General features: G+C 40.3%; 1 protein-coding gene across 2 annotated transcripts in view; it reads right to left on the bottom strand.

The window, feature by feature from the left end:
* Positions 1-15,806, bottom strand: part of SH3BGRL2 (SH3 domain binding glutamate rich protein like 2) — a 40,306-nt gene extending 24,500 nt beyond the window's left edge. Inside the window, exons 1-2 of one of the 2 annotated variants that reach the window (XM_026056885.1) lie at positions 14,266-15,806; positions 13,452-13,544 (exon numbers count right to left, since the gene is read on the bottom strand). In XM_026056885.1, coding sequence (XP_025912670.1) covers positions 13,452-13,544; positions 14,266-14,349 — 177 coding nt within the window. In that variant the 5' untranslated portion in view covers positions 14,350-15,806. The remainder of the gene's footprint in view (positions 1-13,451; positions 13,545-14,265) is intronic. The other variant, XM_026056886.1, reaches the window with a different exon arrangement.
* Positions 15,807-19,081: the final 3,275 nt, after the last annotated feature.

The raw sequence follows: 19,081 nt of genomic DNA, 5'->3' as shown, positions 1-19,081 counted from the left end.
TTATGATAGGTATTTTCTGGGCTGGACTCTCAGACCACAAACACATTTTAGAAGTCTGACATTAAAAAATAGTCGTAAGTCCATCACAAAAGCTTCAGTATTCCAGACCGGCATACATCCACCTAGAACTGTGCCACTAAAGACACAGTGGTCCTGACAGTTCCCCTCCTTCTTTTTCAGTCTGGCTACTCTTTTCTTTCCCCCTCTTATTCCAGAACAAACCCTATTGCAGCAGCCAAACCATCCTCTCACTGACTCAGCTAAAAACTGAATACATTCCTTTTGGCAGGGGCACCTTTAGAGTGCAGTTTGATGATATAAGCTAAACAAATCTCACAGCTAACTGTCACCGAGATGGTGCAATGTTGCTCCCTCCTGTCAAGTAGCTCCTGCAACTTCCCTTGCACAAAGCTAATGCAGGAACCAGGGGAAAAAGAGAGGGACCATCAGTAATGTTCACAACATAATCCGATCATTTTAGACCAACAGTGAAACCACACCCTGAGAAAATGGCTCAACAGAAGCATGGCCGGCTACAGGTATTTGAAATATGAACTGCGTAAACAGTATCGATGTTACAGAAACGCAAGTTCCAGCTCACTTCCACAGCTGAAAATATCAAACAGGAGTCTTTGCCTTTAGACATCATGCAAACAACCAAAGGGACGGTTGCAGCATCAAAAGCAGATGTGATACAGTTACTGCAGTGGATTACTAATCCTCCACTTCTCATAGAGGTGAGGCTTAAAATATACTCCCAGATACTCAGGAGATACTACGCTTTAACCAAGAGACGCAGCAAGTCGTAACCACCATCAGATGAGCAGAACTCTAAACAGTGTTAACTGCAAACCCACACAAACCTCCCTTGGATAAACAAGGGGAAAGCAATGCCTGTTATAAACACGCCAAGCAATATCTGTGTTCTTTTTCTTCTGTTTCTATTGTCTTTCTGCCTGCATACAGAAGCACAGAAAAACAACCCCACACATTCACTCAGATGGACAWGCAAACCCTCACAGTCTTGTTATATTAAAAATCAGGAGTGACAGAGACATTCTGCTGACTTTCTCATCCTCTGCATTGCTTAGGAAAAGAGAGCACAGCTGACTTCTAGCAATTTTTACTGCAGAGAGACGGCAGTGCTGTGACAGACCTTTACAAAGGTTCGTATGATTAATTCGCTGTTCTTGGCACAGGAAAACACAACTCAGCTATGCACATAGGGAAAAAGAGATGAGAAACTGTGGTGAGGTGGAGGACGGTAGGAAAGAAAAAGAAGGGAAAAAAAAAGTCAGTATTACATAACTATTCTCAACAGCAAAATAAGTGACTACCTGCCACAGCAACTACTGCTTTACATGTGATAGAAGGGAAATGCGGTCTCCTCAGAGCAGCCGTCCAAATAGCTCAAAACACTCTGAATGCTTCATCCTCAAGAAAAGCTATATATCCATGTTTCCAAATCCTAAACCACATAACCTTTAAATCTGAAAAGAAGCAGAACAGCGGCCACATGCAGCCTGCAGAGCCCTGGGCTGCAGCTAGCAGCAATCTTCCACTTGCATACAGAGACATAATTAAGAATGCGCCATATGAAATACTCTCAAACTGAGGAGGCAATCTGTTCAGCTTTATGCAAAATAAGCTGCAGTTCCCTGGGAGCTGCTGAAACACTGCTTAGCCCAGCAACGTGCACACCTCTACCTCCGTGTAATATGTGCATGGTACCTCTGAAAGATTCCAGTATTTAAGAAATACAATTACAACTTGAGGTAGGTTTGCTTGTTGAAAGACTCCTTATCAAAAGCAGTCAGCAAAGAAAAACATATTATTTACTTTCTCTATAAAGCTATAGAAGACAGTAAACTTTGTTCCATGCCCAGTGCCTGCTAAACTCATATTTTCCTTGTCAGATGCTACACTGTGATAAAATTGTTTTAAATCTATTTCAGTGTATGTGTTTCCATTGTGAGTTTAAGAAGAGACAAAGTAAGAACCCATCGTTCTCTGTGCAGGTAACAGGTAACTTAGAAACATTAAGGAGTTGCTAGCAAGTACACATACACCTACCACTGCTCAAAAGATGGGTATTTGCTCAGGGGTTTACTTGGTATTATTTCAGTAAGAACGTAAGGGAAAAGGAGAGACTGATACAGACCCAAACAGAAAAAGTGGAAAGAGCAAGAGAGGAAAAAGAGAAGGCTCTACGGAAACACCAGCTGCAGGCCATGCCCTGCAGAGCGCCGTGGAGCCCAGTGCGGCTGCGAAGACCTCGCAGTCACTCCCAAACCTACCTCGTTTGATTTCTTCTGGGTTTCAGGAAACAAGATTTGCCCATGATGTACATGAATGAAGTAACTGATTTATCATCACTTTTTCTTGTAGTAGGAACAATGTGTCCCTACACTGTTGAAAATCCACTTATCTGCGAGCCTGTGATAGACTGGATGAAACCAGACCCTATGAGATCCCAAATCTTTGCTAATTATTTCCCATCAGATGAGTAGCAATGACAATGAAACTGGATCTTCCAATTAATTATAATACGAATCTGTATTCTGTTACATCAACATGAAACCCAAAAAAAGCATTACTTATGGAAATCAAAAATGGCTAAAACTAAGTGAGATTTGGAGACCTTGCAACAGGAACAGAAGCAGAACTGGAAGTCTCATCGAGCGCACAGGCAGGTAGCTCCTAATCGGACACCTTAATGGAGTGTCAGCCAGAAAGCTCTGGGCAGACGGAGAAACACAGCAAGAGGATTCCCAGCCTCGCCTGGCAAGCAGCAGGTGATTGCCGGATTGAAGGCTGGGGTGGGTTGCTGGTTGTTTTAATGAAAGAGGAAGCTCACAAACCCTATGGCCAATGTGAAACTTGAACTACAACATGAACTCCATTGCGTGGAATTACACTACCCTGAAAACTTGGACATTTCTACTAGATAAAATGCAGGCAGGAAATGATATTTATGCCACAGAGACAAGATCTTTTCCAGTCACAGGCACATTTTCCCATGAGGGTATTGGGAAGTCATGCTGGTGCTTACCTGGCTGAGCCTTTAGCTAAAGCCGAAGTAGATTATCAGTGCATGCTGGTAGCTTGGTCTGTTGCCAAAAATGTCTCAGACAACAGGAAACCATGAAGATACACAATAATCAGAACATAAATGTTAGGACAATTTTTTTTTTCCAGGTTAGGGATCCTGGTGACTAGCACAAAACACAAGAGAAGCTCTAAGCAGCCTGCAAGATTTTAGGGATTCATAAAGCTTTTACATTCAGCATATTCTCAGTTATCAAGAATTTCTCCATCTGATGGAACCATCCTGCAGGACTGGAATAATTCATTTCAAAAGACAAACAATTCAAACTAGCTGGCAGCTAACTTCTTTCAATAGATAGATGTTTCTGTTTGTAATTTACCATATGTTTCAGTAATTCAAGAGAGTGGTTAAAAAGAAAGTGTTATTTTCATGCATTTTTCCAACAGAAATCTCTCCAGGTTGCCAGAGAATAATTTAAATCTCCTATTTAGAATTCCACACTTAACTCCTCCTTGTACTATTCTCTTTAGTCAGCGGCATATTTATAGCAAGTATTCTGCATCATGAAAGAAACCCTTTCCACAAGCAGCATCTATCTTCCTTTTCAAAATGTATACATAAATACAAGTATGATAACCATAACACTTACTAATTCAGCTATTCTTTAGTGATAGGAGAGTCTGCCTCCTAATTAAATGCAAGTTATTCTCCGATCTCCATGCTACATTAATTTATTCATACATTTATTCCTTTTGATTTCTGTAAGTTATTTTGATTCTGAAGAACATCACTTCTTCTCAGTGAAGTCCCAGTTCAGTGAGGTAGTTGAGAACTTTCAAGGTCTGAACTACTGAAAACTCGGTCTTTGGTCCTACAGTGATGAGCATAAAATTGATCTCTGAATCTCACAATTCCTCCTGCAGAGACAGGAGAGTGAGGAACAGTTCTGTATCTTGCACATGAAAGCCCAGTCCTGCAAGAGCTGAAAATCTGCAGGGATTTATGAGGTATCATTTTGTTCATGTGAATCAATGTTGCTTGTTAAAATTACAATTTCTTGGAGGGAAGAAAGATGCGATAGCTATGCTTTGTTTCTTTATTTTCTTAAAATTTATTAAATATTTGGTAATTGTTTAAAGCTCACTGAAATATCACTGATGACAGCATGTTTAGCAGCAGGTTTTGGAAAGTAAGCAAATGCTGCAATACTTATAAATTGTGCAAAGAAAGATAAAAGCTTGTCATTAAAAACAACAACAAAAATCCCCCCAACAAGAAATCCACACACACACTTCCAATTATGCAATGATGTGTCTATCACCTAGACTTCTAAGCTGCAAATACACAACTGTGTCGTCATTGTTTTGTGACGTGGTGAGCCAGCAGAGCCCAGAAAGTGTTGTGAACTAGTCCTGTGTACTTTACCAGTCAAATTGTTTTGTAGCAACGAATGAAGTATCCCCAACAGTATTTTCTGTACTTACTGCACATGTGATACAAGAGTACATTTCTTGGCATTAAAAATATAGCTCATGTTTCTTCCCTCTCATTAGCTTTAAGCACCCAAACCCAGTGACACAGGAATATTTAACTATTAGAATGGATTAAAATATTAACAGCTAAGAGCCCATGAAACATAACAAGTTATTAGCCCTGTTTCATCTGGGTGGGGTCTCAGTTCAGAAGCCAGGTAGCACAAGACAGAAGTCCCACTGGCCACCCCTACACCACCTGCAAGGCTAAGCCTTCTCCGTTTTGTCTCTCAGGACCCACAGCCCAGCGCCCAGTTACGCCCAGCTGCTGCTCCCGGTATTTCCGAAACAGCAGCTAGTTGATGAGGACTGTGGAGTTCCAAGAGTTTCCCATACAGCAGAGTCTCCCAACAGACTGGTATAGTTTCCAAGAGATGTAAAGGAAGGCTTCAAAGCTAGGCTTGTTCAGGCTAAAGTACTGCCTAGCACAGCATAGGGGCATAGTGGGCTTCAGGGTTAGCCCTGTTCCCACAGAAATGCAAGGTCACGTCCACCCTTCTCCCACATAGCCACCAATCCCCTCTACAAACCAGAGCGAATGACAAGACACCTTGGAAACAGCCACAAGCCCTTCCCTAGGAAGGGCCAGGCTTGCATTTGCTTTCTGATCCCGAGGGATCAGACATATTTGGATTCCAAAATGTTCCAAAGAATTTGAAAAACAAGTTTGTGTGATAAAACTGTCCATATTTTCACTGTTTTCTCCTGACAACTACTATCCGCACAGCACAGATGTGTCGTTCTGCCAACTACAAATATACACACCCTTGATAAAGCACTTTAAAGTGACAGCAGTGCAAGTCATTCAGAATTTGTTGTGCTAAGTTTTTAAGGATATTTACAGTAATTGCCAGCAATATATTAAACAGCAATAGAAAAATGCATTTGCGACTCCAGCTAAATGTCAGATTTCAGATAAAGTTGGACTGTATTATTGCAAAGATCTGTCAATATGCTTTTGTAAGGCCAGGATGATAGATTCTCTTGATATCGTTCTCTACACTAGGGCTGACTGCCGCTGCTTTTATTCAGATCAATAATAAATTCCCACTGGCTCAAGTGAGAGCAGAATGAGGATTCTAACTTTATTAATAAAGTCAGTGCTATGCATCTTTCAACAAACACAACTATATTCATGCAGCTTTTGTCTTCTTGCAGCTCCTGGATGTGCAAATTACCTTTTCTTTGATATTTATGCAGCCTCATTCCTTGATGATTAGCTGCGTCCCCGAACACAGCAGCCATCTGATTATTCTCCCACAAACTGCAGATACATCTCCTGTAAGGTCAACAGGAGTTACCTCCACACCGCCAAAAGTATTGCTGAATACCATGTTTAATATGATCCACAGATTTTCAGACTCCTTTGAGACCTGATGCTGGGAAGCTTTACTAGAAAATAGTCCTTGGTGCAGGCAGGTCAGTCTCATCAGGTAGGAAGGGACTTCTTGCACACCGGGCCCTTCAAGGCAGCTGTCTTCCCTGATCAGACTAGTTTTGTATCTCATTTCTAACTAATTTCAGCTTCCTAGCACATTCCCACTGAAGACTGTGATGTGATCTACACCCTTCAAATGCCACTCCTGTCTCTGCTCCTGTACAAACATACCCGACCACTCAATTAGAGATGCTACAGGAAAACTGTCTGACCTTAGGAGATGCAGATTCAGCTCAAAGGTTTCATGCATACATGAATTGTATTTCTTTTGATTGGACAAGGAGGATAATTTCACTCGCACTGCAGCAACGTAATCACAGGTTTCAGTTGCTGATTCTCTATTGTTTATCAGATCAAAGGAAGCTTTCTTTCAACAAAGACATAGGAAAATTCACTTCCCTTTGTCTGGAAAAAGCACAGACCCCAGTCTTATGATTGGGAACCCAGTTTTTAATTGATTTGCAATGTTACTATTAAATTGTTCCAAACTGTGATTCATAAAGGTTTTAACAGCACAGACAATAGCTGATATCATGCTGTGCAACATATGAAAATGTCGGGGAATAAAACAAACTAATTTGTAAAAGTTGTGTTGCAATCTTCAGCATTAAATCATGATGAAATTTTTTTCTGAGACATATTCTCTTCCTCCAAAGGGATTTATCCAGTGAATTCAGAGGACCCAAGTTACACAGCAGACTGGTGAAAAGGATCACAATGGGCCATACCTGCTAACATTTGAAAGTAAACGAAGTTCTGGATTTTTGTAAAAGCAGAAAAAGCCAAAAGCCAACAGGAATAACTTATCAGCAAGTGTGAAGGGAACATACAGACAATTGCATGTTTTGATTTATATTTAACGTGGAGTTCAAGTCCATGGTTTGAGGGCTCTGTCTACAAACAAAAGCTCTACCACTAACTCTGCTGGTAGAGTTTGCAGCAGCCAACCCCATAAAATGGGGCATTCAGAAAGCCAACAACTGTGGCTGTTTTAAGGTTTTGTCACAAGCAGAAGCTTGTTACTATCCTTCTGCCAAGCATTATCATCTCACTGTTTGCGACAGTGGCAAAACTGGACACATCCTGGTGCTTCAGATACTATTTTGGATTGTGAAATTGAGTAGGAGCCACTTTCAACAGCAGCATAGGCAAATGCACAGGGTGGAAAAAGCGGAGCGGAGAAGGAACGCAGGCCCACATTCCTTCCTAGAGGCTCTGCAACAGGCAGAAGAGCAACCCTGATGTTAGGAGCAGCAAGGTCTTTAATCGCCACTGCTAGCCTTGTCAGAGCTCTCAGATAAAAACCTCCATGACAGAGTTTACACTGATGTACTTTTTTCTCATGCAGGACAGGAAATAATTATATTGGTGTATGTCACCATTAGCTAGTAAACTATATTGGTAGATCTCTTCTACTGGTATAACTATTTTCATTTTTTGTAAACACCTCATTATCTGAAATAAGTTACGTAAGCAAAGCCTTTAAGTGTACACCAAGCAACACGTACCTTAGCAAGCAACACAATTTCAGCCCTCTAGTTTTTACACAAGACACAGCCATCCGCAATTACATTTCCATGAGATCCGGCCGCTCAAATAACAGAGAAGTCATTTCATCTTGAGAAACCAATGTGAGGCACCAGATGTACCTTTTCCTCTCTGCTGGGGATAAAAAAAGCAGTATTTTGTTTTTACCTTGTGATAATTAGCATCTATCAGTAATCCCAAGGTTAAGTATACACACACACACATATATAGCGTGTAGTGTGTATATATATAATCTATGTGTGTGAAAACATACATACATACATATATATATAAAAACAAAAGGCAAATTGATATATTTGCAAAGGTCACTCTTAGGCATTAACTTCTGCAAGTTTGTTCCTTACAGTGAAATGAGAAAAATCTTGATGTTTTTCTGTTTTCTTAGGAGTGGTGGGGATTAATTATCCTGAAGCAGAAGAACAACACAACAAAYCTCTATCATAGCCACAGGAGATGGTTAGCAACAGAAGGGCATGCTGTTATTGGCGATCAACACGAGTCACTGGACAACCTGTATCTCCTAAGAGCTTCTCTTCATAAATCAGCTAGCAAGACAGTCCCTCCTCTTTCTCGGTGCCAAATTAAATTAAATCTGATACCTCACCGTAAAATAATTTAGACTAAACACGCTTTTTTACTGTTCCAAAATCCTGTTGTTTTTCTTTCCCCCCCCACTAACTACAAGATAGAGATGGCTTGTTTTAAAAAGGTTCCTCATCACTATAGCACTTATCACCTCAAAAGAATGATATCCACATGCTTTAGACTCAGCTGTTTCAGGGTGGTGGTAAATAGCTCTTCTGAATGGAAGAATCAAAAGATTTCACCCCAATTCAAAGATGGAGGCCTAAAGCCCCAAAAAAGAGAAGAGCACAAATTTTGTATCCACGATGTCTTGCTATGAGACAAGCAATATGTTAAGTGAGTTACCTGCACTATGCTTGTATCTCACAGCCCTCCCTTCCTCCCAGTCAAAGCACCTGAAGTCTGCCAACCACTCTGACTCATTTCTAGAAAGATCAGGTCACACTCTGCTCACCTGCGTGAATACACTGAAATTATCTAGTGTTTATTTTTAGCAGTGTGAGTCAACAGTGACTTAAGTTCTGAGCAGACTCCACGTGCCCATCTGATGGGTACTGATGAAACAATATACAAACTCCAGGAGAGAAGGCTGAGGAAACAACCTCCCCACTGCTGCAAAACTCAGAAGCTCTTTTGAGCTATTGCAGCAAACTGCAGGCTGTTTCCATCAACAGTCTCAGGTGAGAAACACTCCCACCGCCTCCACATTTTCCCCCACTCACCGAGAAGGAAATCCACCAACTTAAGGGACCTGTGGAAGGCTAACTATCCTCCGTAAAACAGCTTATCTGAACATTAAGCTGGTAAAAAAAAATTGACATACTGGGACATGATTATGGTTTTAGATACACAGAGTAGATTTCATCTAAGAATAGTTTGCAAGGACTATGGCATTTCTGTGTTCACTACTCTTCTTATCAAGCTTTCACACTGCATGCAAAATAAAGATTGCAGCATGTCTTTCTGGATACAGACTCTCTTACCAGGCCAGCACTTGAGGTTGCAGCTGATAACTTTTGCCCTTAGTGTATTTGCTAGCAAAATGATAGTCTATATTTCCAGCTCAGTGACTGTTTTTTACTGCCAACTTGCACCCATTGCTAAAGACAAAAGTGATCCTGAACTTGTAGAATAAAGAACATCCTTAAATCCTGAGTACTTCTCCATAAATCCTCATTTCTTCTACATTTCTTTCTTTGAGTAAACGGAAGTATAAACTGTGTGAAATAATTAAACTAGATGATGTACTGTACAGAAGAAGAATACCAGTGAAAAATCTAACAGACATCAACTGAAACATGATGCGTTCTAGAGCTAACTTTTCCTTCAATTTTAATTAAAACCCAAAGCATTCATACAGCAAGTGATATGGATTTATTCAGCGGTATATTTTACTTTTGACAAGACTATTAGAACCAGAATACTCAATATAGCTGTTACAGTGTAGGATATTTTTAAAATAGTACTTAAGTGCATAGTACAAGTACTATGAAAGGTCAATTACTTCATGTAAATATTTTCCCATTATATGGGAAAGTTTTGTTTTCTGGGCTTTCTGGCTGGTACTATCAGACAACTGGTATGTCTTCATTGTTTCTTGAATTTTACCTAAGGGTCCTTACATTTTAAAGATGAGAGTATTCAGGAACGGAAAAGCTACACGTCTTCAGGAAAGCTACAGCTGCTTGTTTCTAGCCTTGCAGCCCATCAGGAGTGCTTCACAAGAAACTGAGCTCCCCTGTTGGGCATGTGGCCTGTAATCAGGCAACTTGTGCTTACTTGCTATGATTTACGCAAGCACAGAGGCTTAGGAGTCCAATACAACCCTTTTGCCAGCAATCTAGTTCTTGCAGGTTAGGGAGAAGATTATATCCAGCGGTTCAGTTCTCCATACTGCTAACAAGAACACTGTGTTATGTTTGCAGATAGCATTAGAGCAATTCAAAGCTGGAGCCAGCAGCACTGCATATAGTTTACATGCATGAATAAAAATATTTAGAACAATACACGTTATTAAAGACCTGAACTTACACACACAAGACACCATTTAGGTTTAACGCTTTTTTTTAAGCCCATTTTTAGCCCATTCAGTCAGTGTTTTCATTAATTTTAACAAGCTTTAATTCAGATCTTACATGAATTTATTACAGTAGACACCACATCACAATAAACAACTGCGCCCCACAGGCCTGACATTAGTTCAGTAGTGACTTTAACACAACATCCTTTTTTAATGCCTCTTTTTGATCCTGTGTCTATTTTGACAAATTAAAAAGATACCTTGCTCCAAAAAATAAACAAAAAAACAAAAAAAAGAAAAGATGCTCTGGTGCTCACAATATGTTGCCCTATCAGACTGTCTTGAAAAAAATCTAGAGAGGAAGAGAATATTTGAAGTAAGTTTACATAGGAATAGCTGAATAACTTTGGGGAAGACAGTTCTGCAGTGCCCAAAAGTAATGGAAATGGTTCATTGTCCCTCGGCTTGAGTGGCCTTTGCAGTGACAAGAAACAAGACACCGAGCCTGCAGCAGGACGAATACAGGAAACTTGCTGTATTCAATACAAATTTACCAGATTAAAGTTTCTGGTACCAGGCCCTCCAGTTCACAAGCCCTGAAGCAAGCGGTTGCAATGACTCAACGTGTTACAGCATGAAAGCCGCCAGCCTTGCCCCTCTGCTAGAGGTTGCCTCTGCAAGAGCAAAGTTGGCAGACAACAACGTGACGACTACTGCAAATGTGGCAGTTTATATGTTGATGTACTAGCGCCAGACAGTAAAAAGGGGACAACCAAAGCATGGCATATGTTTCATACCCTGCCTTTCCTCCTGGGTTGTACTCTCCAGAAAAGAGACAGATGAGTTATGTGCCTAAGTTATTTTTCAGTTCATAAAACAATGTGGAAAATAAAAGTAATCCGAAAGTCATTTGTATCAGCAAATTGCATGCAAGTTAGTTATTATGGCAACGATTTTTTTTAATGAATGTAATCAAATTCAGTTATATATGATCTCCTGTGATCAAGACATTACGAACAGTGTTAGGAAAATGAATTTCCAGACTTTGATGATATTGCTGGGAGATTAAGGAGAACAGGTCACCATGTGAAACATGTCTATTCAGGGACTTGCACTTTGACACTGTGGTACTCTACAGAAAAAAGAAGGGGAAAAAAAAACCTCCTTAAAATGAACAAGTTGCCTTTCATTACTTATTTTATTCTTTCTGTCCATTTGACTATATTCAAAACAGAAGACTAAACCTCCACTGAGAATGCTATTGTATAGTTGTTAGAGATCACCGAATCATACGACAATAAAAAGCAGATCAGTATATGGAGAGTCAAAGCACACGCTCCAAATGGTCTTCGGGAACCCGGTCAGAACAACACTTCCTTTGAAGTTTTATTACAGTTACAGTTGTAATCAAAGGTCAGAAAAAGTCCTCCTGTTCACAACACTATAAGGTCTAAAGCATGTTCATCAAGGGAGCATTATTTCTGACATAAACTATCTGCTGAGAAGAAATTAAGTGTTTGGAAAGCACTATAGCATAAAAAAAAGAGTGCAACAGTTCGGTAAGGAATACCATATTCAGATGGTCTCAATTGCAGCCATATCCCTGTGTCTAGGGACTCTGTTGAACACATTCAAGCTGTCTAAATCATTGCTCGGAGGCTCCTAGCTCTCTCCATGGCAAGGCACAAGGATGCAGTTAGAACTGGCTTCTTTGGAACAGACACTTGAGAGCCAGATTCACATTGGGTACAGGGGGTGAAAGATAGGTAACGCCTTCAGCACTGGCTTCCCTGCCTCCAGGAACTCACAGTCACGAGCAAGGCTCTCCGGCTCCCTCTGCCACTGTGAATCCCACCAAGAGGGCTCGCAGAAGCCAGCAAAGCTGAGTATGAGCTACCTGACATGACAAATGGGAAACCTGGGGAAGGATGAGGGAATTGAGTTCTGCCGGTTGAAGAGACTGGGTCCAGAAAGCCCTTAGACACCTACTGTAGGCAGAATTACCTGCCAAGGTCCAAGAACCACATAAACCCTGATGTATCATGAGGCTGAGGAAGAATCTGAAGGTGTCCAATTCTTTTTTCCAGTACCACTACTTTTGCTACAACACCTCTCTAGGTGCACAACCCTGAACACCACCATCTCGACCAAGCAAAGTGGCATAGTGATGATGTTCATGCGGGATTCATAAACCAGGCTTTGAGGATCCAATCCAACAGATGTGTCCTCAGCATGCTGTCATGCCAAGCTCAGCAWAAAACACAGCAGTCTTAAGCATATTTGCTCAAGAATTTGGGAGCAGGAGTGAAGAAGAGCATGCATTCATTCTCAGCCTCTCCCACTAAACCTGGCCTGTGGTAGAAAAAGGAATGCAGTGTTGTCCTGTAACTACAAAAATTGTCCATCCCACTGGAAGTATTCCTCTCCCCCTCACACTCCACTGTTCATTTATATGCCCGCATTATTCCAGATCAGGGCTTTCATGCACATGCTATCCTAGCTTCACATACAATATGACATGGCCATTATTAAGCTGACCATTAATTCTCAGGAGCACAATCTTGGGATTATAATACACAGTTCTATTAAAACATCAACTCAGTGCTCACCAGCAGTCAAAAACTGAAAGGAAATGTTAGGAAATACTAACACAGGAACTTAGGACAAAAAAGAAGACATCACTGTATCACTCTCTAAACCCGTAATTGGCCCACACCTTAAATACTATGCAATTCTGGTGCAAATAGTATGCAATACTGTGCAGTTCTGGTCCCTTCCCCTCAAACAGGAGGCGCTAGAAGTGGAAAGGGTTCACAGAAGGGTGGCAAGGATGACCAAGGTTATGCACATGGACTGACTGAGTAGGCTGGGAATTTCAGCCTCAGGAGGAAAAGAGGTAGGCGAGCCGTAACAGAGATCTGCAAAATCAGAAGTGRCGCAGAGAGGGTAGATAGGGGTCAGCTGTTCACTGCCTTTCAGTACCAGAACAGCATCAAATGAAGCGAGTACAAGCTAGCTTTGAACCAAGGCTGCCCTTCAGGCAATGACTCAGTTTAAGACCTATGAAACTTAAACCATATTAACCAACTTAACCAACTTAACAAGTTCCCTGAGCTGAAATAGTCAGAGGCTGAGAGAATATCCAGAGGAAGTATTTGGTAYGTTTGCCCGGTTCTTATTCTTCCCTGGCCATCCATTTATGACTACTATTGAAGAGAGGAGTCTGGGCTAGGTGGACCTAATGCAAACTGGCATTGCTATGACTAAGTTCTTACAAACCTTGCAGAAACGTGTGCTTGCTTTGTTTCTAAGGTAGCTCAGTTCCCCGATCCTCTTCACTGCGGGGCTAGGCAAGTAATCACACCAGTATAGCTGAGGGAGGGGAAGAAGATCACAGCAAAAGAACAAATCAGAAGGCAGGCTTTACATTTTTGCACTTTGTATGGCAAAACCACAGCCCAAGACTCATGAACAAAAGAAAGAGGAGACTAATCAGAACCATTTTCAGTTCTTACGACTTTTAAGTGGATATATTATGAACCCCAAACTTTAAGGAGCTAGAGTTACTGCCTAGCTCTGCTCTAAATTAGAAACTTAAGATGTTACTCAATAATGTGGTTATGCATTTAAAATATTGCTATGCCCCATGTAAATATTGCAGGATCACTTCTAGTTAAAAGGAATATTATTGCTCCATTTCTGGAAAGCTAACTTACATGCTGCTGTTATGATCTGGTTTTACAAACTTCTAGTATTAAAACTTCATTACAATGTTTGTAATCTGCAAAGCTTAGTATTTTATATCACAGGTAGTTGAATTTCTGTAAATCACATGCAACAAGTTGCAAATCCCTCCAAATGACCACCTTAACCAGCACAATTTTCAAAAAAGGCACTTCTATCACCCAACTAAATCACTTTCAATTTTGTTTGACGGTTGCTTTTTGGGGATGGGTTTTTTTTTCCTCATTGCACCCCAAAACTGCTAGACGGTAGATATTTAAAAAGTGACGTATTCTAAGTTAATTAATTCTACACTTCTCAGCAAGGAGCACATTCTTCCTGAGAAGTGCTATTAGAAATGTTGAATTACTTCGTACAAACAAGGGTGGAGATGAAATTCATGATTATCGCTAGAAGACAAGCTTAGCCTTAAGAATTTGACATTTGTCTTCATTATATTATCCAACAACCTGTGAATCAAACAAACATGATTGTAATTATTTTTTCATTCTGTTGTTTTACACTGTAGTTTAAAAGACACTCCAGGAAACAAAAGATTCAACTTGTTTGCTCTTCTACATTGACCTGTATAATATGTTTAAACAAAAGCAGAGCTTTAGTCTCATAAAACCAATATTTGCTATAGAGGCAATTATAACTAAACCTATCTTATCAAGCGTACTATTAAAACATCCATAATTATCACCATTAGACATCAGCAAGAGTCAAAGTCCAACTTTCAGTCCTTTTAAAAAGTCTATTGTTTTCAGGTTTGTGTTGTTGCTTCTCAAACTCCCGTCGCCCTAAACACATTCTCACGAAGAATGTGGCTGAGCAGTGCTTGCCCTTACATTCAATATAATTCATGGAAATCATTTTGGTTTTGTGGTTTTCAAACCTCATGAGCACGCAAAAATGTTGATGGGAAAGTGTTTTATATCTCTCATTAGTCAGAGGAGATTCTATTTTCTATTCCATCATTTCAATAACTTCCCTGTAATATCTGTTCACTTTAACAGACACAGCTCCAAGGCAATAAATTATTGTCACAGAGGAGAAAATACAAGTGAGACAGTTATTTGAAGTTTCTTCATTATTTGAAAGCTCTTCAATGACATTCCCCTTACCTGAGCCTTAATACTGCATATCCTCTCTGACTAGGTATTTCTAGATAATTGTAACAAGTCCAGGCATAGAGTTACTTAGTTCATACTACCTGCTCCCTGTCAAAGATATATCTAGCTTTAAAACATTGAAAGTCATTTAACTGAGTCATATATATTATATTAGCACAATAAAAAGTGTAAATTTTTATTCATAGACTGGAAAATATGAAGCAGACTAAAATATAGTCACCTTGGAATGATTTGCTGAAAAATGGGAACATAAACTATTTCCTGAAAACAATGAACCACTGCTGAGGGAGAAAAGTAAAGGCCAGTTTTGAAGGAGCAGCCATCCATCTTCTATGCACAAAAGAACGTTGATTGTTTTTATGCAGGAAGAGGAGCAAAGCCTGCCTCCCCAGTCCTGCACACAAATGCTTGGAAGTCAAGATACAGCCTACCACCAACAAACAGAAGTTTAGGTCAGAAAAAGTAGAAAATGGTAGAGTTAGTTTTAAAAAAAAAAAAAAAAGCCCCCTTGCCTATTCAGAGGTTTCCCATTGTGATTTCACTGGATCTGCCTAACATGTGCTTAAAACCACACCGGGTTATTTAGAAATGTACACATACACACAATGCCTCTCCCTTCCCTTCCCGGAACAAGACCTCAGGAACTTGCCTCCAGCACACATGAAGGGCAAAGGCACAGTTCAGCTTCAGTAAACACTGAAGAGGAAAGTTTCCACTCAAACAATAACTAGGTTTTGTGCTCTGCGGGCTCTTTTAAACTCACGAGGCATTTATATTCACAGATCTTATTTAAACAAAACAAAATAGTAACTATCATTTACCTCTCAGGAGTATAAGAGCCTTCAGATGTGAGGAAGATGCTGCAGAGTGAAGTCCAAGAGCAAGTGGGGGGGAGGTTCATGTTCTTGGCTCCTCCATATCCACCGTGATGATTTCCTTTTCTCATTTTCCAAAATGACCTCCAAAATATTTTATCCACTGAATTTTTAGAATTACATATTTTTTATCTTCTTTAGCATGACACAAATTGCACCAAGTATCAGGATCAATAAACTTTAAAAAATTTTCCAGGGAAAGTTGTACTTACGCAAACTGAAATCTTTGCCAACTATATGATCAGTATATTTCTCTGGAATGTTTCTGCTAAATGTACATCATTCAGCCAGGGCATTTTGAAGATTTCAAAAGGAGTTTAGCTAATTATATTTGCTAGGTAATATCATCTTCCCCCAGTTAATATCAAGGAATTGCTGCATATTATCTTTATTTAAATAAATCACTCTTCACCCCTCCTGCTTTGCAAATGTATTCAAACCAGACGAACTTCGGGAACCAAGATGAAAGAAGACTGAGAAGCCTCCCTGTTTCAACAGCACAATGCTGGTAAGGTAAAAAAGGAAGCCAAAAGCCTACTCTAGAGACTAGATGGTCTTTTTATTTTAAAATAAAGAATAATTTAACAAAAATATCTCTAGTGAGATTAGAAAAGTGAATCATGTCACTATAACTTTGATTTTAGTTTGCCAGAGAACATTACACATAGAATGTTTTGGTCAACCACAACAGGTCAGGCACTAATCTCAGTCACATCCATATACACATATTTGACACCAATGGATTTATTTCTGAATATTGTACTGAGTCCAGGAGAAAGCAATGCACTGATGAGTAATATGTAATAAATCTGTGAATCAAATCATTCGGTAATTGAATATGTGAGATCGAAATTTGGAAACAAGCCTTTGCAGAATAAAAGAATCCATCACACCAGTTTTTTATAGAATTGCATGACTTGTAGACTACAAATATTAACCAGCCATCGTGTTTAACATTATCCAAAAAACATTTTATCACGTAGGTCAGAACTGTGACAACCCAGACATGAAGTTGTCACCCACCTACATTACAGATCYTCATATGTGTAACTTCCATACTCAAAAACTTTTCATTCAAACCATATGCCACCCAGATAATGAGAGCACCTTTTCTCTGTTGCACTTGTGTTCCAGATAAATCAACTCTTTAGGTGGCCATTTAATTAAGATTTGAGCTTATTACTAGAGCTTAGCTATAAACTAAAGTAGAGATGGGTATTCTGTCCCCAGAAGAGCCACAGTTTTTTCTCTGCTGGTTAGAACAAGATGATCTAAAATTTATTGATGGAAGCTGCACACCCTTTGCATGCTACAGCTCCTGGCTGTAAGTGCCACACCACACAGAAAAGCTGTCAGAAGTACTTCCCACTTGAAGGTGGCAGCTCCTTTAAAGTATAAGTACTGTGCTGGACGGAGGGATTTGACAGCATGGATCCAACCAGTTGAACCAGCTTGGCCTACGAGACTTCAAAACGTGACTGGGTAAGACACTAGCCCACAGGGAATAGCTGTTCTCACAAACAGCTATCCTACAATTTGACCCAAGATGATCTACAAGTGGAAATTAAATCATCAATTCTGACATTGTTTTCAGTAGAAGACAGACTAGGATCTCTGAGGGGTATTATTTTCTTCAGACAAGGAAGTCATCCTGCCTTATAAATTGTACCAGATCTCAAAAAGTAGCTGACCTAGTTGTGCTGAAGGCAGAAGTAGAAGACAAGGAATTATATGACCCAGTCACTTTTCTTTCCCTTCACTAAAGCTTAGTTCTAGTTCTTATGTTCAGGAGGATGAAATTAAGTTTAAAACTTCCCTGCTTAGAGATGTGCTAATACAGCAACTGCCCTTTTCTCCAGATGTGGGTTCCCATATAACCCTCTGACAATAGGCTTTTTTGTTTGTCGTTTTCCTCATCCACTTAGCAATGATCTATAGACACCCCCTGCAAAGACCCCACAGAAAAAAGCCTCTCGGATGGAACATTGAGCACAGGAGGAACTGAGCCCATAATGAATGTTCCTAAATGCTGRGATAAAACAGATGAAGAAAAACAGACGGAAAAGAGATGTCGTAGTTTAGTCCCGTGTTACAGTACCTTCACTCACTAAATTATCTATTTTCCTCTCGCTAGGTTGTACTCAAATGTACTGCTATCTATAAGAAAGTTGATTATAAGCAGCATGCAAACTGTGGTCCACATGATATGACACCTTTTTGTTGTCAGACTCAGAAGAAGTCAGCAAATGAACTGATGTGCAAACTAAATTACTTTTCAGCCTCAGGTTTGGTTTGTTGGGTTAACAGACGGGGAAGAGGATGACATGGCCACTGCTAGCTGGCTATGTACCTTGCAGGCAGAGACAGGGGGAGGAGAGGGCAGAATCAAAAACTCCAATCAATAACCTATCTGCAGACTGGTCAGAACCGGAGATACGAGTGAGCTAAATATGTGGCCCTTCCCTCCCCCTCAACAAAAATAAAATCTGAAACTCTGCATTATGGTTTGAGCTACGAAGGATGAAACAAATTAAACCTATCGATACTGCACTACCGCAAGGTGAGCCCGCAGCCAAGGCAGGGGAGGGACTGTCTGTGTTACAGATGTGGGATGAACACACACTGGTGAGCTCTGAAGTTGTTCTGTATTTACTCAGTTGGCTACTGAAATGGATAATTAGATTTTATTAGCTGTAATGCAGCTTCTAAGCATTTTGAACACTTCATGCAGAACATATCAGAACACATACCTGTCACCATGTCACTGAACTGAAAACAAACATTTCACAGTAAAAGGCGAAAGGAAGCAAACCCACAATAAATCTTCAGATGGGAAAATAACAGTGCTACATCCTTCTACGCAGTACAAAAACAACGCTGCTTTCCCTGCTGAAGCATAAAGAATATCAGTCACAGCTAATCCTTCTGATGTTTCTCATTAAAGAACAAATTTAGTTGAACGCTTATGCTCAGATTGTCTTAAAGTGAAACCAGAGCTGTCACTTTACATGAAAACCTGGAAATGCACAGGTCACACGCGTAATTAATTCACTCGAGAGGAAAGCCGCAGGAGCTGCAGTTCGCCAGGGACCCAGCGCTGCCTCCCGGCACGGAGTTTGCAAGGAGCGCTACCTTTCCCGGGGCGGTCTGCCGGCAGCTCGCCTCCAGGCTGCCC

Source organism: Apteryx rowi, unplaced genomic scaffold, assembly GCF_003343035.1.
Source record: "Apteryx rowi isolate R43461 unplaced genomic scaffold, aptRow1 scaffold_1336, whole genome shotgun sequence".
Taxonomy (NCBI): domain Eukaryota; kingdom Metazoa; phylum Chordata; class Aves; order Apterygiformes; family Apterygidae; genus Apteryx; species Apteryx rowi.
Note: the sequence above shows the minus strand (reverse complement) of the source record. Positions and strands in the feature narration are given on the sequence as shown.